The sequence below is a fragment of the Bombyx mori genome, chromosome 22, assembly GCF_030269925.1.
Source record: "Bombyx mori chromosome 22, ASM3026992v2".
Taxonomy (NCBI): domain Eukaryota; kingdom Metazoa; phylum Arthropoda; class Insecta; order Lepidoptera; family Bombycidae; genus Bombyx; species Bombyx mori.
This window is the reverse complement of record NC_085128.1, coordinates 3,208,056-3,234,419: the sequence shown is the minus strand read 5'-3', so window position 1 is coordinate 3,234,419 and position 26,364 is coordinate 3,208,056. Positions and strand designations below refer to the sequence as shown.

At 35.8% G+C, this 26,364-nt stretch overlaps 2 protein-coding genes across 2 annotated transcripts in view; one reads left to right on the top strand and one right to left on the bottom strand.

Annotated features, from left to right (window-relative positions):
* Positions 1-467: 467 nt before the first annotated feature.
* Positions 468-1,429, bottom strand: LOC101740914 (uncharacterized). Its single transcript, XM_004924731.5, has 2 exons — positions 1,299-1,429; positions 468-1,225 (listed from the first exon to the last, which is right to left on the bottom strand). Exons 1-2 carry the CDS (start codon positions 1,338-1,340, stop codon positions 506-508), a joined length of 762 nt encoding a protein of 253 aa, XP_004924788.2. The 5' UTR covers positions 1,341-1,429; the 3' UTR covers positions 468-505.
* Positions 1,430-2,977: 1,548 nt separating this feature from the next.
* The window catches only part of LOC101741056 (phosphatidate cytidylyltransferase, photoreceptor-specific), a 28,565-nt gene continuing 5,178 nt past the window's right edge, over positions 2,978-26,364 (top strand). Inside the window, exons 1-9 of the mRNA XM_038018860.2 lie at positions 2,978-3,248; positions 3,346-3,470; positions 4,433-4,529; positions 5,223-5,399; positions 11,161-11,353; positions 22,828-22,994; positions 23,606-23,755; positions 24,574-24,702; positions 25,906-26,040. Coding sequence (XP_037874788.1) covers positions 3,174-3,248; positions 3,346-3,470; positions 4,433-4,529; positions 5,223-5,399; positions 11,161-11,353; positions 22,828-22,994; positions 23,606-23,755; positions 24,574-24,702; positions 25,906-26,040 — 1,248 coding nt within the window. The 5' untranslated portion in view covers positions 2,978-3,173. The remainder of the gene's footprint in view (positions 3,249-3,345; positions 3,471-4,432; positions 4,530-5,222; positions 5,400-11,160; positions 11,354-22,827; positions 22,995-23,605; positions 23,756-24,573; positions 24,703-25,905; positions 26,041-26,364) is intronic.

Here is a 26,364-nt window from a genome sequence, read left to right as displayed (position 1 = left end):
GCCCAGTGGCTTTGTGCAGTATACACATACTGTTGCACTAGATGCCAGATAGTAAGGGCTGATAACATACATTGATGAGCATGACAGTGCTAATAAAACATTTCATTTATTCCTATTGATGTCCACATTATTTACCCACTTGTTCCCTTCTTCCTGATTTGATTTAGATTACTGAGCAATCCTATACTAAAGAATTATAAATAAATAAATATTAATAATTATTAAAATAAGAAACATAAGACTGCTTTATAGTTTAAAACAGTTTAAGGATAGTAAAAACTAGGTCCCAAAAACTTCTATAAGATAACTGATCAGTGCAGTATTCACTGCATCAAGCATCTGTACTGTTATAATATTTTAATGAACTTTTATTGTACATAATACTTTTTGATACGGTATATTATCCAGTTTTTGTAAGTTGCAGACATAATTATAACTACTTTATGGGATACTTAAAAGTCTTGAAGTGTAAAAAACATTATATTAAACTTAACTTTTACTTTAGTTATGAATATGTTATATTGCTGTGTTCCATTCCATCTGTAGGCTCTGTTTCTGTCTGACCTTTTATCAAATTCAACCAATTTTCAGTGGAATTATTTTTCTTGATTTCCATATCTTCACTTATATCACTATTATTCCCTAAATTTGTACCAACTTCATTCGCCTTGTTGGCTATTATTTTACTATTTACTTCTAATATCTTATCACTACATTCACAAGTACTATCTCCATCACCATTGCAAGTACTATAGTCAATTTTATTACATTTCTCAGATTTTGTAATATCTGTGACATTTTTTTCTGTTTCACAAAATTGTTTGGAAACATCCTTACTAGTTATATTAACGCAGCAATTGCAGTTCTGTGTGCTCGTTATTTTTCTTAAGGCAGCTTCTTTGATGGCGAAGTCTTTCCTTTCGTCTTTTAATCCCTTGTATGAATACATATGGTCGCTTTCAGCACTGATGTATTCTTCTAAGCTAAAAATACTGCTATCCAAACAGAGATTTTCAAAATCTATCGATCCGTATTCATTAATATTTTTTAGTAAGCCTGGCTCATTGTCAAAGCGTATTTTTATATTTTGCAGATAGTTTTTAATTAAGTTTTGGTCATCTCGGCAGTGTTTACTAATGACATCTAATTGTCTTAAGCTTTTCAATTCCCTCGCTTTTAAGCATGCATAGATGCGTTCGAATGATTCTTTTACTTTAGACTTGAGCTGAAATTTAAAAATGATCAGCTAAAATCTTTGTAATTCGCGTTATTAATCACATTTCTCGAAGAATACCTACCGTATCAAAATTTGTGCTACATTGGTGAAGATCTCTCTCCATTTTATTACCTAGAAAATACACAAATTACGTATGTACGAGATTTTTTTAAAACCTTGTTGACTAAATTAATTTGACAGCAGTGTGACCAGATTTCATTTGACGAATCTACCATAGATTATACACTCACTTAATATATTCGAGAATCTACTGCATATATTATGTGTATAATCTGTCTACTGCTTGTGGAGGCTAAAATCTACTGTATTCTACCAAAAGAGAACGTGAAATACAAAAAATCTATTATACTTTTTTTTTCTGTCGCGTTACAATGTAAAAACATGAATATTTTCTTGATTAAGCTATAAAATAAGAAAAAAAACAAAAAAAAACACCATTAAATAAAGAAACCAATGTTCTTTTTTTAAATGATATTCTAAATAAAAATATAATTAAAAAATAAAAATAATAAAATGAAACTTAAACTTAAAATTGTTAGTGTTTATGTTGGGTAACATTTTCATAAAGTTGTTTTGAATCCATTATCTTGATAATACTTCTGTCAGGAACAAATCTGCGACATCCTCCTTCCAACAGTCGTAGCCTCTCTTTTCCATGCATTACTGCAGCAACATTCTTATTATTAAATCGATTTCGATCTTGATTTGTAATCCTATTAATATAAAAAAATATTGTTTCTACTTTGGCGTTTAACAAAGGTAGTATCGTCATTTGCTTCACAAATTAAGCCAAGTTGCCATACCTTGGTTTGTTATTCGCATCACAGAATTGGCTAACTTTACTCCACAATTTATCCACCATAAAAGTTTCAGACGTCAAACTAGAGGTTGACAATAAATTAGACACGGAAACATCTAATTTTAATTCCTTAAATTCTTTGTCAACAATTTGCATGTTTTCTGTTGCAACTACAAGGATATCGTGATGAATGGAACATCGCGATATCTTTGTGTATATTTATGTTTCATTTTAAACTCGATTGTAAAAATTCTCAATGAAGGAATTCCCCCTAGTCTATCACACTCTATGCTCACGGCACGAATGGTAACGAAAATAATGAAAATTAAATAGTTACAATGCATTCGATGAAAGGGGGAATACCTTGAATTTATCCGATATGCCAAAAAAGTAAATAACTGAAAAGCGCGAGCTTAGAAGTTATACCTCGAGGTGGGTGGCGCATTTACGTTCCAGATGTCTATGAGCTCCAGTAACCACTAATACCAGGTGGACTGTGAGCTCGTCCACCCTTAAAAGCAATAAATAAGAAATGTAATGAAGTTGATTAATTTAGAACATTAATCACTTGGCATGAAATTAAATGATATGAGATGAGATGATAATCTCAGTAAAATGATGGTTGTATTGGTGGTAGCGGTAATAAGAATTTTTCAGTGGTGTTTTTGGAGGATCCCGAGAAGCTACGTCGTACTTTGTTTCATTTTTCCACATTTGTGCACTTTCACTTAAATTAAATAGTAAATAAACCACCGTTAATACACATTTAAACCTGAAGAAACACTAAATAAACAAGTCCTTGACAACAATTGTTGTGGTAGATTGCTTTTGGAACTTATGTAACTTTTTTGTGCCTGCTATTAAACAGACAAAAATAATAAATAAATAATTTATTCGTAGACTGCAGCCTCACTATCTTTAGACTGACAAAATAATTGAACAATTCTGAAAGACCCGGTAGTCAGTGACTGTCAACAAATTAAAAAAAAAACTTATTGATTTTTCATTTGACAGCTCGGTGGAAAACACCGTCTATTTTTTCTTACAATTGAATTGAAATGAATTAATCGGACGCGCGTAAAGCTTGTCCCCGAATTAAATAAGTGCAGTGGTAAAGTGCTTAACTAAGGATTAGAAATGAGTGAAATAAGGCAACGGCGGGGAGATGGCGATGGAAACCAGAAAATAGAAGCTGCTGTCGAGTCGGATCATGTATGAAATTTTAAACTGAATTTTGAATTCTTAAACAAAATACAGATGTATTTGAAATTCAAAAATTAATGTCGTATACTGATTTATTCATTGATAGGTCGACTCTGAAGAGGAGAAAGTCCTAGAAGAGAAGTATGTGGACGAGCTAGCGAAGTCCTTACCGCAAGGCACTGACAAAACTCCAGAAATCCTTGACTCTGCGCTTTCTGGACTATCTACGAGGTAATGCTCAAAGAAACTTCCGGAATTGCGAATTAGCTATCTATGGTGACTAAATCAGCTATCAATAAATTTCAGTCAGAAAAATAAATGTGTTTAACTTAGTATCTAAATTACTATTGTATTTAAATTAAAAGTTTATTAGGATCAAAAGCGTTGAAATTTAAAATTAGTGAGCATGTTTGTGTAATCTCACATGTCATTTGAATTAATTATTTTATTGACAAGGTCATAGAATATGTTGGCATTTCATGTTTGTAAAATTTTAAATTATGCATTAATTTGTAGACCATGACGATTGTATTGAGGTAGTATAAAGTTGTTTTAGTATTAATAAAAAAAATTTAAAGAAGTAGAAAATAAACTAAATAAAATATTAGACCGTCCAATATATACAATTTATTATTATTTTTTTCTAATGTCCAAGTTTGAGTTAATTGATACTGTGCTTAGCATAATTACGTTTACACATTTTAGGTTCGTAATTAATTATCATACTAGGTAGTTTTATGACATCAACTTAACTCTGTATATACTTTTTACAAAAGTTGCATTGATAAGAATTTCTCTAATAAAACATTAGATTGAACTTATTTAAAGAAATATTATGATAAAAATGTTTGTACAGGTGTCTGTTCACTACACTATATATAGCTAACCAATAACAATTCTTAAAACTCAGTTTGAATAGCTGGATATCCAATTTCACATCATGAATAGTGATAGAACATTAGTATTGGTAGACTTGATTTTAGTACTGATTTTTAAGTATTTTTATGATTTTTAAGCATTTTGCTGATATGAGATTTTAAAACAAAAAACAGATAATTTAAATCTTGTCTATCATTTGTTATATTTTAAAAAGGAGTAGCTTCTTCAAAAACTTAAGCGAATAAAATTAATCACAGACTTTAAATAAAAGAAAATATATATAATGTCTTTATAATATTTATTGTGGCATTTAGATGGAGGAACTGGGTGATTCGTGGAATATTTACATGGTTGATGATCGGAGGTTTCTGTTTGCTGATCTACGGTGGACCTCTCGCTCTCATGATTACGGTATATTAATACTTAATAATAAAAATTAAATTCAAAATTACAGGCCATTATAATCTATTTATAGTTAATTATTTACCCATTCTAGACTATTTCTTTAATATATGTGCATTGTGTATAAATAAGTTCAGGCTATAGGTTGACAATCTATATGCTATGGTTGAAAAATACAGCTGCATGGCCCCCTTCAGTTCTGAGTCTGTATCCTTTCTGATTTGTGTTCTAGCTATTGACGTAGTTACCTTAGGGCCAAAATGGTCATAGCTGTGGGTAGACGGTTGTAAGGGACAGTGTAAACCACACCACCTAGCTTTCATTTTTGTTTTGTTTGTGGGCCTTAAGGGTATAGTTAAAAAAAACATTAAATAAATTTTTTCAATAATTTAATTTAAATTTAATTGTTATTAAAAGTTTTAGGTCTTTTCCATTAATTGGTAGGGTGGCAAATCTTATACACCCTAGACACTGAATCTTAAAATACGCCACAGGACTTAGCTGTTATCTATACCGTTGCAAATCAGACTATGATACAATTTTTCAATGAAGTATAGTTTGATCAACATATGCTCTCAGTGTGTAGGTCATCTAAGCTACAGAAAATGTATTAAAATGTACTTTAGCACCCAATGAATATTATGATAATTTTAATAGTCTATTGTTTGTCCACATTTCAAACGTATTTTACTTTTATCCAAGGTCCTCTGCGTTCAAGTGAAGTGTTTTGAAGAGATCATCAACATTGGATATGCAGTCTACCGTGTCCATGGTCTCCCATGGTTCCGTTCCTTGTCTTGGTACTTCCTATTGACTTCCAATTATTTCTTCTATGGGGAAAACTTGATTGACTACTTTGGTGTTGTCATCAACAGAACGGTGAGCATTTATTATGAAATTGTTTTATAAAAGTTTTATTACATAGCATCAGCGATACCAGCATTTTTAGTCACATAAACCGGACTTAGTGGCTAAAAGGCTAAGATCATAATACTTTTAGCAGATAGATATCAATCAAATAAATTTTCATTGATCAGATGACTAATTCAAGATAATATTATGCTGGGAGGTTGAAGCCAAACAAAGTATTTACAGATTGTATGCAATTTAAGATTTTGACAGAAGATTCAAGTCATCGACAAGTATAATAATAATAATAATAATATAAAACCTTTAGGTAAACCAGGGTATGCTTAGTCCATAGTAAATAGATCCTAAGGCAACATGTGACTAGGAAGATAAGGAAGTAACTTTAATGCGCCCTTGACACAGCTTATAAATGTTACTAGCGACGTAATCGACTTTATTAACAGAGCCCACGTTTAGCCTTATACTGGAGTTTCTCGTTCGTATAAAAAAAGGATAAAAAAATCGTATTCTATTTAAAAACAGTAAATTACTTGAATTATTATACGTATTTTAGATGAGAAAAAAACTTTGGTCTTCGAAAGTGAAATAGTAATTGCGTCGACCGACTATCTTAGGGTTATAATTTAAAAAATTGTATTTTTTTTATTGCTTAGATGGGTGGACGAGCTCACAGCCCACCCACCCAAAAAAAGCCCCCTTTGTCGCATCGCCACTCTTCGGAAACACTCACCTTTGTGCCAAGCCGAACATTGGCATTCTGGGCGTAGACATTTCGAGTGTTGTCCAGTTAGGCGGTCATTTGGAGAGCAAGGCTAAAATGGCCTCCAAAAAACTCGGAGTACTCAACAGGGCCAAACAGTACTTCAAGCCGGCTCACCGCCTTAAACTGTATAAGGCGCAAGTGCGGCCTCACATGAAGTATTGTTGCCACCTTTGGGCAGGGGCTCCGGGTTATCAGCTATCTCCATTTGACCGAATCCAACGTAGGGCATCTCGGATTGTCGACGATCCGGAACTTGTCGATCGGCTAGATCCTTTGGCACTGCGTAGGGATCTATCTTCCCTATGCATACTTTACAGAATTTACAATGGGGAGTGTTCCGAGGAGTTGTTCAATTTAATAGAAGCCGCTGATTTTCGCAACCGATCGTCTCGCCGGAACTATCATCCGCACCATCTGGATGGTTGGCGTTTCACTACAATGCGTTTTTAAAACAGTTTTCTGCCACGCACAGTAAATCTCTGGAATTCGTTGCCATCAGCGGTCTTCCCCAACAACTGCGACATTGGGTTATTCAAGAAAAGAGCATATTCTTATCTGAAGGGTAGGCAACGCACTGGCGTAAACGCTGGTGACCGTGGGCGGCGGTGAATCACTTACAATCAGGTGACCCGTCTTGCTCGTTTGCCTCTTAGTTGTTATAAAAAAAAAAAAAAACCTGGTGTTAAGTAGTTACTGGAGCCCATAGACATCTACAACGTAAATGCGCCACCCATCTTGAGATATAAGTTCTAAGGTCTCAGTATAGTTACAACGGCTGCCCCACCCTTCAAACCGAAACGCATTACTGCTTCACGGCAGAAATAGGCACGGTGGTACCTACCCGCGCGGACTCACAAGAGGTCCTACCACCAGTAATAGATGTAATGTTATATCGAGGTCATTGACCCTGTTAGTGTCTAATTAAAAACATTTGAATCAACTACAATTGGAACGTGCTATGTGAAATTTAAATTTAATAAGACGAAGACAAAATTATTCTCTTTTTAAACGAATATTAAAATTTATTTGACGAGATTCCTTATCTAAAGTCCTAATAATTAATTTTGTTTTTTTTTTGCCTTTCGTGTGACCGATGTGACCAGCGGAATTTCTTTGTATTTTTTGCGAAAAGCGGACATGTCCACATATGAGTCAATGTTACGTGTTTTTAGGTATAACGATATTTTTATAAATTATTCGATTAAAGTTGATCGATAACTTGATATTTCAGTCTTCAATTCAAGAAATAAAATGAAGTAAAACATTCAAAAGCAACTAGTAGAGATGTAATTTTTTAATTCTAATATTGACTAGAATAGACTGACTCAATGCAGGATTTACTCAATGCGGTGGTGCAATAGTTAACGCTCTAGACTGTTGCGCCGAGGGTCGTGGGTTCGATTCCCACTACGGGCAAAGTTTCGTGTGATGAACAGGTTTGTTTGCTCTTTCTCTGGGTGTTTATCATATATGTATATATTTAAACGGATATATATCATCGAAATAATATATATCAGTTTCGGGCACCCATTACACAAGGAATCCTAATTTGGGACATGATGGCCGTGCGTGGTTTAAAAAAAAAAGAAAAATAGTTGAGTCCGTTTTCGCGAATCGTTGACACAATAAAACTACTTTTATGGTTTAATCTCGTTTTTTTTTTTATTATTATATTTTTATATTTTATATTTAATATATTTTGTACACACAGCTGTTAGAAGAATCACGACAATAAGAATACAGAGTACAAGGGCACTACTTATTTCAATATTATAGTACATTATTTCCGACACTTCAAATATTTTACAGTTTTCATGATAATGAAAGAAAATATTGCATTCCGTTATGATGTAGGTATTTATAACACAAAAATTACAAGTAGGTAAGTATCGTCTATTTCTTATCGACGTTCGTGTAGTATTCAGAATTTCATATCGGTTTTATAGAAGACGCGTAATACGTACCCGCTTAGTATTTATGTTTAATTTGATGTAGATTACAGTCGTTCGGTACGCAACGTGTAATACACTTATCACACGAACCCCGATTGCCAAAATGTATGCAGCCAAACAAAATAAATATTGCTCGACCGATAGCGTGACGGGTTATCTATCATAGATTCTATTAAAATGCGTAATACAAATATCAGGCTGCGTTGCAAAAGTATTAAAGTTACTGTTTCGGTTTGTTTATGTTTTTTTTTTTTAAATATCGAAGCCAAAGGGTTGTAATAAAATTCAAAAATTCTACGCGATTATTCCCATACATTTAGTCTGATTAATTTCTTACTAACATTCGAACCAACAAAAATTTCAAATATTTCATTAGAAAATTTTTACAGGTATCCGATGTTATCCGTCTAATATCGAAATATGAAAGTTAGTTTATAGAATGTTACCAGTTAAAAAAAAAGATTTTTCTTTCGATTACCGCATAGAATGCGCAACAGAATCGTGTGCATTTGTTATAACAGAAGTATCAATTGATAACAACGTGTTGGGTTGATTGGATTGTTAATTGAGTTATAATTCAAAACGAACGCACGTAAAAGAATGCAGAAGAATGCTTATCCCTAATAGGGTAATTAGTGGTAACAACAGTCATAAACATTACCGATGCCGACTTGTGAATCCACAAAAGAATAGCGGACAGAATATTTTTTCTGAAAACAATAGTTCTTTTCCTATACCATTGATTCCAAGTTGGCTGGAGTAATTGTAATTGTAATAATTTGTAATATTCAAAGTGTTCTAAATCGGACGCCTTTGTTGACATTTGGTATCAATAAATAAGGGGGAAACACCTTAAAATTAAACTGATCGATTACATCATAATAATAAACATGTTTAATAATCCTAATATATAAGTAATATACTTAATAATTAATACGTGAAGCAAAAACTTTGTATCCCTTTTTACGAAAATTGCGCGGACGGAGGAGTATGAAATTTTCCATACTTATAGAGAATATAGAGAAGAAGTGCACAATGCTAATATTTTTTTAAAATAACGCATAAAAGATACATTAAATCAATAAAGAAAACATTACACACACTACCATGTATTTGACACATACACGCATGCATACTATTTATTTATTGTCAAACTTTTGTTCTTGACGTCTGTGGTCAAATTGAGTATAGATTAAATATTGTTTGTCTTTATTCATATTTTTCTATACTATAGTATTAGCGTTGAAAATGCAATCATAATAGTGTACAAACTTTAAATTCCAATTAATTATAGTCGAATTTTGACTACCGCGGGACCTCTAGTATACTTAATAATATGATAGTTATTTGAAATATAAACCAATCATGCAAAATTGCCTCTATTGAGATGTGCTTTGGTAGCCTATGAATATAACATTTTGAGTGTCGGTCGGCACTCGTATGCTGACTACCATTGACACTTCGAACTCATGTCGTATTGCATTGTGGGTAATTACATCCATCAACTTATACATGTACTTTAAGATTTCCTATCTAGTGCAATAAAAAACATTGTGATAAAATACCAGCCTTGCACAACTTCATTGTCATGATCAGGCAAACCTTACCCAAAAATTGAGATAAGTCTCCTAATAACACCATTAAACATAATGTTCCCCGCAATAGAAGTGACATCTTCATCATCTTCTGCCTCATTCTATTGCAGACTAAATCCTCCTATAGATGTATATTTTTGGGAATAAGTTGCAACGGATTTCACTTAAAAAATTGATGGGCTTCATACATATATCTGTAGCCCGACTTCATTTGTATATGTACATATATTTAGGGTTAAGTATGTTCGTTTGCATAGTCGGGTGAATGAACTCTCAGCCCAATTGCTGTTAATTATTTCCATAGCCCATGGATATCGCATTGTGTATGCTGCCATTATTTATGCCATCACCATTAACTGATTGAAATTAGATGCCAGTATATAACGCTAGCACAAACTACAGAGCATATTAGCCTTTATTAGTTTACGAGGTAGGTACACGGAAATGTAGGCTAATGTCTTTTGGTTAAAGGTCAAAACGAAATGGAATATGTACGTACATACATTGTCATTGTGTGTATATTGTACAGTTAGTTATAATTATAGTTCTTATGCATATTTGATTAAGTTTTTATTTTCAGTGTATTATATAACTCGTTGTGTTGAAGTATATCTTTAATGATCAACTTGTTCGTTCTCGGGTAGCGCTGCGAGTCTGGTTGTTGAGGGCTCACTGGTGGTCCGCAGGCCTTTCCAGTTTCACAAGGACAGGTGGGCGAGAAGGGGCTCAGCCAGAAGGGGCGGGATTTGCTAACAGCTGCCCGAGCGCCTCCAAGGGAGACTTAACAACTCAAGAGTAGCTGCTTCGCGAATGAGTCTACTACCGGATCGGAATCGCGACTCGCTGAGAAGATTGCACGTCGAACTCTTTGCCGAGTTCGACGAGTACGGTTGCCGGTATAATACAAGGCTTATTGGATATGATGGATCCGTAAGGGAGTATTCAGTATTGACCGCGGGAAAACACCTACTCTTCCTGGGTATACTGATCCCGGGCGGAAATTTGACGTTGGATGAGATAGTGCAACGGAAGTCATTTGGTGGGTAGAACCCTAAAAACATCCTTGAGTCCGCGCCCTGCAAATCTGCGGTCCGTCATCATACCCCACGCGTACTCAAGGCGCGAAAACTTCATGCAGGTTCGGCACCCTGCCCGAAAAAATTAAACAAAACACTAATGATATCTCACATTCATCATCAGATATGTAAAAGTTCGTATTCAATCGTAAAATAAGGTTGCTGTCGATAAAAACGAGAGCGTTGTTAATGTTTTCAGGATACAAATTGTTTTAAACCACGATTTTCAAATTTTATGAGTTGCGCCGGTATTTCGGCGCTGTTGGGTGGCGTAAGCGCAAATAATAGTTTGTCCTAAATTTTCTTCTCACCAATAAACTCCCTAAAGTCATTAAATATACAAAATTAATTTGCTTAAACGGAAAAAAAATGTTTTGTTCACAGGACTACCTCAAGTTTCTGGTGACGTACCACCGTTTCATATCGTTCAGCTTGTACTGCGTCGGCTTCGTTTGGTTCGTGCTGTCTCTGGTCAAACGCTACTACATGCGGCAGTTCAGCCTGTTCGCTTGGACCCACGTCGCTCTGCTGATCGTCGTTACGCAGTCGTATCTCATCATCCAGAACATATTTGAGGGTGAGTTGTCAATGTAACGAATGCTTTAGAGGCAGACGGCAACGCGTCGCGGCGTATAATATTCCAAGAATTCAAGTCAAGACACGACCGTCTAATACCCCAAGCACCGGTCACCGTGCTCGTCGAACCCGTCGCTCGCGACGAAGGGCTCGGCGAGTAAATTAACCCACAGACACAGTGGATCTTCTCAGTGGGTCGCGTTTCCGATCTGGTGGTAGATTCTGCGAAGCACGTGCTAGGGTTCGTGTTAGCAACGTCGTCAGGTTTGAGCCCCGTGAGCTCACCTACTAGCCCGGTGACACTGACATGGTCTCTCTATAGTCTAGACCATCAGCTTAGGTAGAAAAAGGTACTGGTGGTAGGACCTCTTGTGAGTCCGCGCGATTTCTGCCGTGAAGCAGTAATGCGTTTCGGTCTGAAGGGTGGGGCAGCCGTTGTAACTTTACTGAGACCTTAGAACTTATATCTCAAAGTGGGTGGCGCAGTTATATTGCAGAGGTTTATGGGCTCCAGTAACCACTTAACACCAGGTGGGCTGTGAGCTCGTCCACCCATCTAAGCAATAAACAAAAAAAAGAACCGTCTAATATACCGCAGAACTCATGATTCCCGGACACATTGTCTAAGAGAATGGAGCGACACCGAGGATTAATTAAGTCCCGTACTCTAGAAAGATCATACCAATTCGACTATAGGTAGTGTGTGGGGGTCGACGTGCCGTTAAAAGCAAATAAAATTGGAAGACCGTAGTCCATGGATATTCGTAAACAGATGTCACGACTTTGTCCTGAGAACATAGACGCGTGAAGGACGAACAATGTTACCGCGTGACTCAATGGTAGTCTTAAGCAATAATATGACCATAAGATGCGATGTATCGAGACGAAATACAACTGTATTTAAAAATAAGAAATACAACTGTATTTCGTTCCTTTGAAATTACAAATTCCCCATTTTCGAAGTTGAATTGAATTATGTTCTTTTGTTTATTTAAGCACTAGCGACCCGCCCTGGCTTCGCTTCGGAAACTGTAATTTATTATTGATTTCTCCACTATTTAATGGATGTTTTTATACATATAAACCTTCCTCTTCAATCACTCTATCTATTAAAAAAAACCGCATCAAAATCCGTTGCGTAGTTTTAAAGATTTAAGCATACATAGGGATATAGGGACAGAGAAAGCGACTTTGTTTTATACTATGTTTAAGCATAAACATCTACCCTATCTATTTCGAAGCGAAGGTAACAAGAAGGTTGCAATTAAATAACTGAAGTCAATGTTCTAGAAATCGTATGTTGAAAAGAAAAAAAAAACATTAAATACCTGTGGAATCGCATTAACAATTGAATTGGATTACCTCGTTCAGCCAATCGATATGTATGATGTACCTTGTACGTAAGACTCGTATAATAAGACTATGCACTTGAACCTCGCACCCGGTCGAACGGAAGTGTTAAGGTGACACCATATACGTTCCATTCAATTTATTCACAAAAAGATGAAAGGTCATATTATGGAGGTACATATATTAACATTTTCGTTTCAAAAAATAATATTTTCTTTTTTTGTTTATTACTACGATAAGTTTGTCTGTGGCTAGTCTGTTTGACTGAACTGTGACTGGTGACTGGTTTGTATTGTTTTTTAATAATTATAAGTGGCACAATAAAAACTTATACAAGTGAAGAACATAATAACGTGGACGTTTGACACAGTTTTAACTTACTAATTAATATTTTATAATTACACTAGCGACCCGCCCTCGCTTCGCTTCGGAAACATTAAAACACACATGAAACAAAAAAAAAATATATTTTTTTTTAAAAGTAGCCTATGTTCGTCAGGGACAATGTCGGCTTCTAATGGAAAAATAATTTTTCAAATCGGTCCAGTAGTTTCGGAGCCTATTCGAAACAAACAAACAAACAAATCTTTCCTCTTTATAATATTATTATAGATTATAGATTTGAAAAAAATATATGTAGTTTAAATGGCAAACCGAAAAAAATAACTTTTTAATTTTATTCATTTAAAAAAAAAAAAAAATCTCAGTTCTTTGGAGCGATTTTATAATATTTTTGTAAATATACTGATTCTTGTCAAATACAAACATACACACCCAGCTAATGAAAGCGTGTAAAAAATATTTCTCAATATTAAATTAAATTATTATTACCGTATCCATCGACAAGCGGACGTATGCGGTTAACCCTTAATTGATAAAATTTATAAACCACGAATAATATTAATTCCGAAACGACAATATTGATATTAGTGTTTCTACCAATGTATTGAATTCACGGAAAATACGTCAGCTCGTCAGAGAGAGTCAGAAAATACTCGTCGTGCATATTGTAATTATAAAAAATATATTTGAGCCACGTTTGTAAGGCGTAAATTTTCGGACCGTTTGTCACCATTGAGGACTTTCCCCCGTGAGGCCAAATAGGTTCCTACTCAGATTAAATATACTCGTTTGGTGGAGGACAAAGGGAAGATCTTAGAGTGCGTGCTCTGGCTGGTAGATTGACAGTCCAAATATTGTTATTCGGGACTTGTATACATTGCATAATAATATTAAGCAAGAGTACTTATCTTAGATTTCTTATCGTTTTTTTCTATTTGAGCGTAGCTATACCCACTCACTTATTTTTTTATTTCTGTGCACCCGTGACTAGAAGACCGGACAGTCAGCCAAATGCGATCAATAATTATTAAAAAATTTAACTGCTGCCCGTTCTCTCAATACTGCTTTTACTTCGTATATAGACCTAAAAAGACTGCAGTTTTCTCTGGAAATACCAATAATAAAAAACCGGCATCGACATTTCCACTCCATTCATTTTGGGAACTGCGTAAAACACTGTGAGCTTATCGACTCGATTGTATAAACAACAGCAAAGAAAAGATGTTCTCGTGACGGCGGCTGGTGGCGGATACAGGCAAGAATGAATGCTATTACTGTAGTTTTAAAACTGAAAATTAATCCGCATAACTACGTATAACGTCCTCATGTTGGAATTTTCTCTTATGTCATGATTCACCCTAAACACACGAATCAAGAAATGTATATTTAAGCTACATTTAAACACATATTCTGATGAGGAATCTTAGTGGACATGGCAATCAGTAACTGCACATCTATCTTCTATCTATATATACAGTCGTGGCCAACTAATTAGGGACAATCTCTAGTTAAGCCAAATTATGAATATTTTTTTTATTTTCCAACGAGTCTTAGCAATATTCCATATCTTTTACATGTAAGTGTAATTAGTCATTTATGTGCGCGATTATACAAACAATAACAACTTCTTAAACATTAAACCTCTTTACAGTATAGCTGATACAATATCATAGTGCTATTGGTTCAAAGAATGCTCGCTGGCCATTTAATTAGGGACACTGGGGTATTGCGTTCTTATTTCAAAATTGGAATTTTAATACTTTTTTGTTTCTTTTCTTATTGTTTAGTGGTCGTTTTGGCGGCAATCCAGATTTTTTATTTTAAGTTTTGAGAATTTTGAAGAAAAATGGCCAAAAATAAAACTTGCGATCCAACACTACGAAAAATTATCGTTATCGTTAAAAATAAAAGTTTATCGAGCGTGGTTGGTCATACCGAAGGATAGCACAACATTTAAATTGTCCAAAAACTATGGTATGCAATGCAGTGCAACATTTCAAGCGCTATAACACAGCTTTAAATGTGTCCAGAACAAAAAGATCGAGAAAAACGACTCCACAAGAAGATAGAATGATAACCAGGTTAGCTAAGAAAGATCCGTTTCTAGGCTCTTTTTTAATTAAACATGAAGTGTTTGGGGCCAACGAAAGAGCCGGTGTATCTGCGAGGACCGTTCGACGACGTTTGGTAGAAGCAGGGTTGTTCGGAAGAGTGGCTCGCAAAGTACCGTTGTTGAAGAAACAACATAGAAATGCTCGTTTGGCATTTGCACGTAAATATGGACATTGGACCTACGCCCAATGGCAACATGTACTTTTCTCTGACGAGACCAAGGTTAATTTGATTTCTTGAGATGGAAGACAATATGTACGGCGTCCTGTAAAAGCGGAAATGAATCCAAGATTCACAAAAAACAGGTGAAACATGGCGGTGGAAACATTAAAATATGGGGTTCATTTTCTGGACGTGGAGTGGGGCCTGTGAGGAAAGTTCAGGGTAACTTAGACCAACATCAATACAAGGCAATATTGGATGAAACTATGCTTCCCTATGCTGAGGAGCATCTCCCTATTATATGGACGTTTCAGCAGGATAACGACCCGAAACATACCGCCCATTCAGTCAAATCGTTTCTTACCAGTCAGTTTGTATCGGTGCTAGATTGGCCAGCGAATAGCCCGGACCTCAACCCAATTGAGCACCTTTGGCACGAAATCAAGAAAAAAGTTGCCACTTATCGTAATACAAATTTGGATGAACTTCATGAAGCTTTTTGTGAAGCATGGGCACACATTCCTGTCGAAACATGTCAGAAACTGATAATGTCTATGCCACATCGGTGTCAAGCGGTAATTACTAACAAAGGTTTTGCTACTGGGTACTGATTTTACACGTAATAAAATGGAGCTGTTAAAGATATTATAACACTGAAGATTATAAGTTTTGTGTAACTGTATTTTTCATTATACTTTACTGTCCTTAATTAAATGTCCACTACAGAATTGTACCTTAATATTTAATACATGTTTAATCTTTGATATTAAATACTTTTTCTATTTATTAAATCTTTTATTTACAGCCATTTATAGCATAATAATCGGATCACATTATCCAAATAATAGGTGCTGAGAAATCAATAGGGTTTTATATTTAAATGTACATAACCGGTTATAGCTCTTCTCTATCTTAAATGTCCCTAATTAGTTGACCACGACTGTATAAAAATGAATTGCTGTTCATTAGTCTCGCCAAAACTCGAGAACGGCTGGACCGATTTGGCTAGTTTTGGTCTTGAATTATCTGTGGAAGTCCAGAGAAGGTTTAAAATGTAGATAAATAATATGAAAATGCTCGGAATTAAATAAAAATAACAATTTTGTTTTTCCCATGATGTGTCCCCCGTCGGACGGATTCCTTTAAGTTTATTTTATACAAAAGTTTAGGTATTTTATTTATCGATTGAGGCACTACGAAGTCTGCCGGGTCAGCTAGTTATCTAATAAAAGAATTAACTTGTAATAAATAGAATTTGCTATGTCAATTTATTGATGGCGAAAGCAACGTCTTATTTATCATAAATCTATTAATATTTTAATTAAATTACGCACGTAACGAATAGCGCAGTTGTGATAAAATCATTCCGTCAGCTTGTATTGTTGTCAACTCTACAATGTCCCCGTCGGGAAACCTTTCAAAGTGCGTATGTAGGTCGACTGGAAATAAGGCCGGGTTTCCACTACACAATATACGTATGTACGCTGTTTATCATTGAATTATATTTACGTAGTAGTAGTATCTCAATGCTGTTTATACGTTGCGTATACATTTTGGTTTATAGAAAATAGATTTTTAATGCGTGATATCTCGACATTAGAAGCTGTGTTTGCAGTTTGAAAGTCGCCTTAATACATATTTCTGATTATACAGTTTTTTTTGTGTGTTTGGTTCTTCATTTTTATAGTATAAATTTTAATCAATTATTTGAAATTAATCGAATCTATAAACAATTTACATGTCATGTGTAAATATTTTATTGAATAATTATAAAGTTTTTATCAGTAATTAATTAGGTATGATTAACATATAGAGCTTAAATAAATAAGAATATGAAATACTTTAAAGGATAGATGAGTTAAAGTTTTTGTTTTTTAAGATAAAACTTTCAGAGCGTAAAGGAAAATTAGATACTGATGAACAATTTCAAAATCATAAAAAAGGAGAACACACTAATCTTAAAGAGGTTTTGTTTCGTGTGCTCCGTAAAGAATATTCTAGTTTATCCTAACAACACGAATTTTCTAGAACAAATAAACCTCTGTTAAAATTTCCTCAAAAAACGTACAAACATATTCATGGATTTGCTAAATTTTTGTAGTAAATAATAGTCTGTGTCTTTTTGTTTAAATAAACATTTCAATATGTGCACCGACTCGTTTGTTTTCCTTTAGCGAGTTTGCAAATCATTCAACCGATTGATTTTAAATATGGAAAACTCAAATTTAGGTCCTCTTGTGAGTCCGCACGGGTAGGTACCACCACCCTGCCTATTTCTGCCGCGAAGCAGTAATGCGTTTCGGTTTGAAGGGTGTGGCAGACGTTGTAACTATACTGAGATCGTAGGACTTGTATCTCAAGGTGGGTGGCGCATTTACGTTGTAGATGTCTATGGGCTCCAGTAACCACTTAACACCAGGTGAGCTATGAGCTCGTCCACCCATCTAAGCAAGAAATAAAAAAATGCTGTTAGGTTATTATTAAATTATTATATTTAATAACTCAACTTCTCTGATATAGTACTAGAAATAACAATTTACGATAGGTAATGTGTCAATACATTTTTACGTTAATTTTGTTGAGGCCGGCTAATCTTTTATTTTTTAGGCACAATCCAAATGTTTGACTATCGCTAATTGAGCGAGAAACGACCAAGTCATTATGACGAAGCCGTCTCTAGCTTTATATCTCTAAATTTTATATCATCATCGCGAAGTCAGCGTCATAATAATATGTATAACGGTCTATACAGCGAACAATGGCTGGTAGGTACGCGTTGTTTCATGGCAAGTTTATTATTAGTAGTATTTGGCTTCTGGATGTTAAAACAGCTGAACAATTTTGATCCTTTGTTTAGGTTACAAATATTTTAATCTTTTCTAAATTGTGTGTATGCTATGTGTTTGATTTATAATTCGGTCGATTCTCGTGAAGTGTGAGCCCGCAAGAGATGGTACCGGTACTGCCGATTTGTAAGCACTCATATGGGCTGATTTGGAAGAGTGGAATAGCCCTTTTTAATAATAATGACGGCCTCGTCATTAATAATCATTGGTTCTTGTAACCCTTTAGTACTGAGTAGGCCGTGATCTCTTCGGATCATTCAGGGTAATAAAAACTATGTCTTGATCTTACATTGATACATTGGCCAAAAAGACGTTTTCCAAAGTAATCAACTACAAAAAATCAACAAAAAAGCGGTTGAATTAATATCTAATATGTTCGCATGTTTGAATGCTCTGTGCTCAAACGATGCTCGTAATAATGTTGATTCGCGTGTTTGGTTCAGTTTTGATTTTACAAAACAATTAATGCATATATAACGTAACAAAGCAACAGACTGCATTACAAGCTAGTGCAAGCTTATTACTGTTGGTAGGACGTATTATGAGTCCGCACGGGTAGGTACCACCGCCCTAAATATTTCAGCCCTGAAGCAGTAATGCGTTTCGGTTTGAAAGGTTTGAAAGGCAGCCGTTGTAGCTATACTGAGACGTTAGAACTCATATCTCAAAGGTGGGTGGCGGCATTTACGTTGTAGATGTCTATGGGCTCCGGTAACCATTTAACACCAGGTGGGCTGTGAGCTCGTCCACCTATCTATATATATAAAAATGAATTGCTGTTCGTTAGTCTCGCTAAAACTCGAGAACGGCTGGACCGGTTTGGCTAATTTTGGTCTCGAATTATTCGTGGAAGTCCAGAGAAGGTTTAAAAGGTGAAAAAATATGAAAATACTCGGAATTAAATAAAAACAAATAATTTTGTTTTTCCTTTGATGTGTCCCCCGTCGGACGGATTCCTTTTGTTTGTTTTAAGTTTATTTTATACAAAAGCTTAAGTGTTTTATTTATCGATTGAGGCACTACGAACACTGCCGGGTCAGCTAGTCTATTCAATAAAAAAATAAATAAAAAAAAGTGCAACGATGCTGTATCACAAACGTGTAGGGTAAAACCTGGATAGATGCCGCAGCGGGATAGATGCCTCATGTTCTAAAAACCTAACTTCCCGCACTCATGACAAAAAATGAATTTAATAAGTAGGAACCACAGTCACCCTATACCTTATCTACCATTTGAAAATCGCGTGGTGACGAAGTGTTTTCCTCGTGCATGTAATTTTCTCCGCGCGGAATTTCACGAACACGTAAAAGATTGAAAGGTTAGTATTTAGCGTGGTATAACTTTATAATTAGTGTAAAATTCCATTATATTTTTTACTACGTGAATATATTGGTTCATTGAGTCTGCATCTAGGTGTAAATAAATGCTATTAAGTTTATAATTTATTTACAAAAAATTTGGGCATCTATCCTTATCACAAAGGATAGTTGCCCTGATTTTTTGGGGTATAGGTGCCTTTAGAGGCATCTATCCCTCCATACTCTACCATTTCAGAATATAGCTGAAATATGCCACGAAAACATAAAACACAAACAACTGATTTACAGTTCAAGAAGCGAAGATGACTATAAAATGAAAGGAAATAAAACAATAGATTTGCCCCTAAAGAAATCTAAGGGATAAACCTAAAACGCATGTAATAATATCTGCATTGAATGTTTTGAAAACTATAAAAATACGAAGTCGCAATCAGACTGGATTCAATCTTTAGTGTTTCAGAACTAGCTACATGAAACGTGTTTTTCAGAAATGATGTAGAAGATGTGAAAAATTTAAAGCACTATCCAGTTAACTTCAATTGGACAAAATAATAAAGATACCTTTATTGTGTTAATTTAATATAAAAAAAATACGATTTTGCAATGTACACATTGACACTTAATGTGAATATTTTATAAACAATTAAGAGTTTATATTTTTGTTGAATAAATATTTGTAAAATTTAATTGAATAAAAAAATAGGATAATGCATGTTGAAACTAAAAAAATTGTAACTTAGCTTACGCTTACTTAACGCTTTAAAAATTTAATTATGATCATTTGTGTGATATGACAATTATCTTTTAATTATAAACATTCAAAGACTTAAAAAATACAAAATATTTTTTATTATTATGACCTATGTTTCTTGGAGACAATTATTGCTCTGTTAGGAATAGAACTTCTTAATATTTGGTTTGGTTTTTTCGTTTACACGATATAAAGGGCATCTATCCTGCACTGCAGGCATCTATCCTACTCAGTATTTTCTTGGTGGGGCAACTATCCATACAGGTAGGCACCTATCCTCCAAAAAAAGGTTCTACGAAAAACGAATTTCTACAAAATCTGTATTTGATAGGTTAAAGAAAAATTATACTAATTAAACATAAAGGATTGAGCTAACTAAATTAATAGAAATTATTCGTATAAAATTAATATTTTCAAAATTACATGACTATTTCAAAAAGTGGGGCATCTATCTCGGCTTTACCCTACATACATAATTTAGTTAATGTTGAAGTTACGAAACGAAGAGAGCTCGCGGTAATTGCTAGGCGGGCCGCTAGTTATTATATGCACGCTATGCTAATTGAACAATGTTGAAGTATGTATTAGTTAGTAGATATGATAAAAAAAATCGACTTATGACTCCCCTCCACGGTGTTTTCCGAGCGCTATGTCATTTCTTTCTTCAAACGAGGCTTCTGGAGAGTATTTAAAGGTAGGCAGCGGCTTGGCCCCTGGCATTGCTGAAGTCCATGGGCGACGGTAACCACTCACCATCAGGTGGGTCGTCTGTCTACAGGGGCAATAAACAAAAACACAATTTTTTTTGCTAAATAATAATATGTATTTAATTGCATAAACAGGTAACCAGCGTGGTGGTAAACAACTTAGTGTTAAAGATTGCCGGATCCCATAATCATGACGTGCTTGCGGCCCCCTTGAGACGTCCCAAAAAATCAGATGTAACGATGAGTGTTAAATTTTTCATCTATCATAGCTTTGAAAGTGTCGATGTGATACTTGATATAGGAATATGAAAATTTATCGATGTTCCAAAAATAGCAACGCGCACGGGTTAACGCTTTCGACGAAATCAGGTCACGTGAGGTAATTCGAATTTGCGGAATTTATCCGGAAAACGAAGCTTTGTAGAACTCTAGTGTAGAACCTACTGCTGAAATTTTCATGATATAACGCATGTGTGATAATGGATGGGTCACGCTAGCCTAATTTCTGGACGAACGTCAACGGTTTATATCCTAAAGATAAGAATAGTAAAAATTATAAATGATTTTAATTAAAAAAATACTTCACTTTAGCCGCGAATCCGTTTAGGCTATCACATTTTCTATAATACTATTGAATTTGCTTTCCGCGTTCCTTTGAACAAAACTCTCAAAGCAGAATGCAGAATTTTTCATGGCTAAAATAGGTATGACGGCTAATAAATACACCGCAGCTTCAACGCTCGCCATCACTAAACAGAGCGAGAGCTAGCCAAGATAATAAGGTGATTATTAATACGTGAAGCAAAAACTTTGTATCCCTTTTTACAAAAATTGCGCGGACGGAGGAGTATGAAATGTCCCACACTTATAGAGAATATAGAGAAGGAGTGCACAATGATATATTTTTTTTTACATAATGCACAAAAAATACATTAAATCAATAAACACAACATTACACGCACTACCCATGTATTTGACACATACACGCATATGTACTGTTTTGTTTATTGTCGAACTTTTGTTATTGCTTAAAGTGTGTGGTGAAATTGAGAATAGATTAATATTATTTGTCTATAGTGTAGTCTTGGCGAAATCTGTGATTATAGAAGTATTTGGTCTTTGACAACAGAACCTATAATAATGTTTTAAACTTATAATTTCAATTCATTATAGTCGAATTTCGACTACTACGGGACCACTAGTTGCTATTATTACGAAACGTGAACTTTTAGTAAGTAGCTCGGAGTAATTTGGTTGCAATATCTTCGCATAAACATCCGGATAGATTGTTATCGGGTTTGTTTTATTGTCAGTACGTGTGTGTGAACGAGTTCACTTGGCGTTAAATGGTTATAGGCGTCCAAAACACTACAAGCCCAATGTTGAAGCAAAAGCCCACGACTGCTTCCCAGAGCAGCAGCAGCAATAGTAGTAGTAGTAGAGTGGGAGGTGGTGAGGGCTTTGAAATACCCACTACTACTTCTAGTGATTACTGAAAATAAACATTGCTAATTTCATTTTTCTGCCACAACGATCTTACTAAACTGGGAAAATGTATCTAGAAGAAAAAGAGATGATCTTAGATCTGTTCTAATGGTTTTTTTTTATTGCTTAGATGGATGAACGAGCTCACAGCCCACCTGGTGTTAAGTAGTTACTGGAGCCCATAGACATCTACAACGTAAATGCGTCACCCACCTTGAGATATAATATCTAAGGTCGGAAGTATAGTTACAACGGTTGCCCCGCCCTTCAAACCGAAACGCATTACAGTTTCACGGTTGAAGTAGGCGGGGTGGTGGTACCTACCCGTGCGGACTCACAAGAGGTCCTACCACCAGTAAAAGAAGGTTTTTCATATTTCAAGTTATATTACTTGTTCTCAGGTCTGATCTGGTTCATAGTGCCGGTGTCGATGATCATCTGCAATGACGTCATGGCCTACGTATTCGGCTTCTTCTTCGGCAAGACTCCGCTCATCAAACTGAGCCCCAAGAAGACCTGGGAGGGTTTCATTGGCGGCGGTATATCTACAGTCATATTCGGTCTCGGGGTGAGGAATTTTGTCTTTCTAATCCTCAGTTATTGGAGTTCGATTTGCTGAAGATCTGGAGAGTGTTAAACGGTAGGCAGCGGCTTGGCTCTGCCCCTGGCATTGCTGACGTCCATGGGCGATGGTAACCACTCACCATCAGGTGGGCCGTATGCTCGTCTGCCTACATAGGCAATAAAAAAAGCATGCATATAATGTATGTAAAGACACCGAATTTTGAAAACATGCTTTAGAATGATGCCAGATCAAAGATAGATGTTGCCATATTACGGTTTGTATTATATGTATAATATCATTTACAATGTTGTTTCTCATTATTATTTTTTGTAATAAAAAATACAACTTGTAGTAAAAACAACTCGAAGGATGTTCGAATTCATTTTTTATCATTCACATATTGATTGTTAGTCATTCCTCTTGAAATGCTATAACATATCCTTCTTCAAACGAGGCTTGTGGAGAGTACTTAACGGTAGGCAGCGGCTTGGCTCTGCCTCTGGCATTGCTGAAGCCAATGGGCGACAGTAACCACTCACCATCAGGTGGGCCGTAAGCTCGTCTGCCTACAAGGGCGCAAAAAAAATGCTATAACAGTAATTTTATATTTTCAGCTTTCCTATATAATGTCACAATATCCTTACCTTGTTTGTCCCATCGAATACTCCGAGAGTGTGGGCCGCATGATGGACTGCGAGCCCTCGCTGCTGTTCAGACTCCAGGAGTACACGCCGCCTCAATTCCTGCAACCCGTTATGAAAGTGGTCAGTAAAGTTAAAAAATGTATAAAGATAAAGTTCATTGACGAACTAACAATGAATGTATTTGGATATTAACTTGATTGATTTAATGATAATGAGAAACATAGCAACTCTGGAGCGCATTATTCTGTTCTGTTTTGTTGGGAAAGCTGTGACAATTTAAAGGCACATGTACTGTACGCGCGCGAGTTCATGTCCATCGGGGCCAGAGGCGACGCGCGGGGGACAGCTCGCCCCGCCTTCGCCCACCTCCCCGCATTTGTCTGACGTCGAGTGTTGTCCTTGACTTGAAAATTTACGCAACGCTATTGTGTTATTTAACCATGACTACTCCGCTTCCGACAAGTTCAGATAGAAAAAAACTTACTGAAAAAAGATACATACTGATTCCGACTCTGATCTGTCGGTTGCCTTTTCATTTGATTGTGATTGAATTGGATTTTAAAATATATTTTTCTCTATTAGAAATAAACAAGTACTTACTTATCACACTTATTTTATTTCATAAATTGCAAAATTACCTTAAGTTACATTAAACTAAATTGACAGCTGTTGACTAAATCTGTAGTTATTATCGACATTACCATAATTAACCAGATAACAGCACTACCGCATTCCTCAGGATGGACATGAACTCGCGCGCCTACTGTAGATGTGATTTTTAATAAAGTTTATTTTGATTAGGATTGATTGAATTGAATGCGTTAAAATTCAAGTGAAAAGGATTCTGATTACCATATAAAAGTATTGGGCACAATTTTAAATTTTAGCATAATTAAACCAAAATGTACCTTCAGTCAAATGTATAAATGTCATTTCAGATCGGCATGGACAAGTTCAACATGTACCCCTTCATGATTCACTCGCTGTTCCTGAGCACCTTCAGTTCAGTGATTGGACCGTTCGGTGGTTTCTTCGCTTCCGGATTCAAGAGGGCCTTCAAGATCAAGGTAGCTTAATGAAGATAATTCGCTTAGTCGTAATATTACTGATGGTAGGACCTCTTGTGAGTCCGCACTTGTAGGTACCACCGCCCCGCCTATTTCTGCCGTGAAGCAGTAATGCATTTCGGTTTGAAGGATGAGGCAGCCGTTATACTATACTGAGACCTTAGAACTCATATCTCAAAGCGGGTGGCGCATTTACGCTGTAGATGTCTATGGGATCCAATAACCACTTAACACCAGGTGGGCTGTGAGCTCGTCCACCTATCTAAGCAATAAAAAAAAACGTTGAGATGTTTTTTTGCAATGATTGTCAAAAATAACTCAAAAATAATGGGCGACTTATGTACAACAGTAACTCATTATTTTCCGAGAAATGTCAAATGGCAGATACGCGGCGTCCGTCGAGACAAGAGGGACTTAAAGGCTTCGTCAAACAGAACGCGTACTTAGCGCGCGTCAGAAAGCTAAACTGACGGCGCGCTATGGCGCCGAGATGTGTTGTACTACTATATAATACTACTATGGTAAAACTGTCAAACAGAGCGCCAGCACTAGCAGTACGCAACGCCCTGTCGCGGCATTAGGACGCTTCGACGCTAGGCTTTGTAATTTTTTACAAATTTTATTTTAGCGTCTGAGTGAATGTGTATTAAAGTACTGGATAAGGTCCGAAAAATTGTTACAATTAGTTCGAAAATATCAATGCTTATAAAATGCAGCATCTGAATCAAATCACTCGACATCTTAATACTTTTAAATTTTCACACTGCTATCGAAAGGCACTATGATTTGGCGAATGTTACGTTGCGTCAAGGAGCGTTGGGCTCATCTTTTTTTAATTTTTTTTATTGCTTATATGGGTGGACGAGTTCACAGTCCACCCGGTGCCAAGTGGCTTCTGGAGCCCATAGACATCCACAACGTAAATGCGCCACCTACCCCGAGATATAAGTTCTAAGGTCTCAGTATAGTTACAAAGGCTGCCCCATCCTTCAAACCGAAACGCATTACTGCTTCACAGCAGAAATAGTCAGGGTAGTGGTACCTACTCGTGCGAACTTACAAGAGGTCCTACCGCACCATTTAGTCAATTTGTGTGACATGAAAAGAGCGCGCCGTTAAAACGCAGTGCTAAGTACGCGTTCTGTTTGGCGAAGCATGTTCAATCTGGTGTTCAACCTATTAATAATGGTCGTTCTCATGCAGGACTTCGGAGATGTGATCCCTGGGCACGGCGGCATCATGGACCGCTTCGACTGCCAGTTCCTGATGGCCACCTTCGTCAACGTCTACATCACCAGCTTCATCCGCACCGCTACTCCTCAGAAGCTGCTGCAGCAGGTAAGCTATTAGCTGTCAAACGAATAATCGTAGCTATTTGTTTTTTTTTTTTATCAACGATACATGTATTGCACATATATTTCTATTACTAATATATAAATCTGCAGTGGTTTTTACGGATGTTCAGTTATAACTACTGAACCATGCATCCGATTGACTTGAAACTTCGTATCCATGTACTCTACATCATAACTCATAAAATAATAATAAAGTTAATTTTAAATGCTCAGCGAAGCGGACGGGTACAGCTAGTTTTTAAATATAACTGCAAGTTTCGGTACATACTAGATGATGGGAATTTATTTATTCTGAAGTTAACTGAAA

Coding starts and splice junctions, on each gene's coding strand:
- LOC101740914 (XM_004924731.5), bottom strand. CDS start 1,340: ATGGAGAGAGATCTTCACCAATGTAGCACAAATTTTGATACG. Junction 1,226..1,298: donor GTAGCACAAATTTTGATACG/GTAGGTATTCTT, acceptor TTTAAATTTCAG/CTCAAGTCTAAAGTAAAAGA.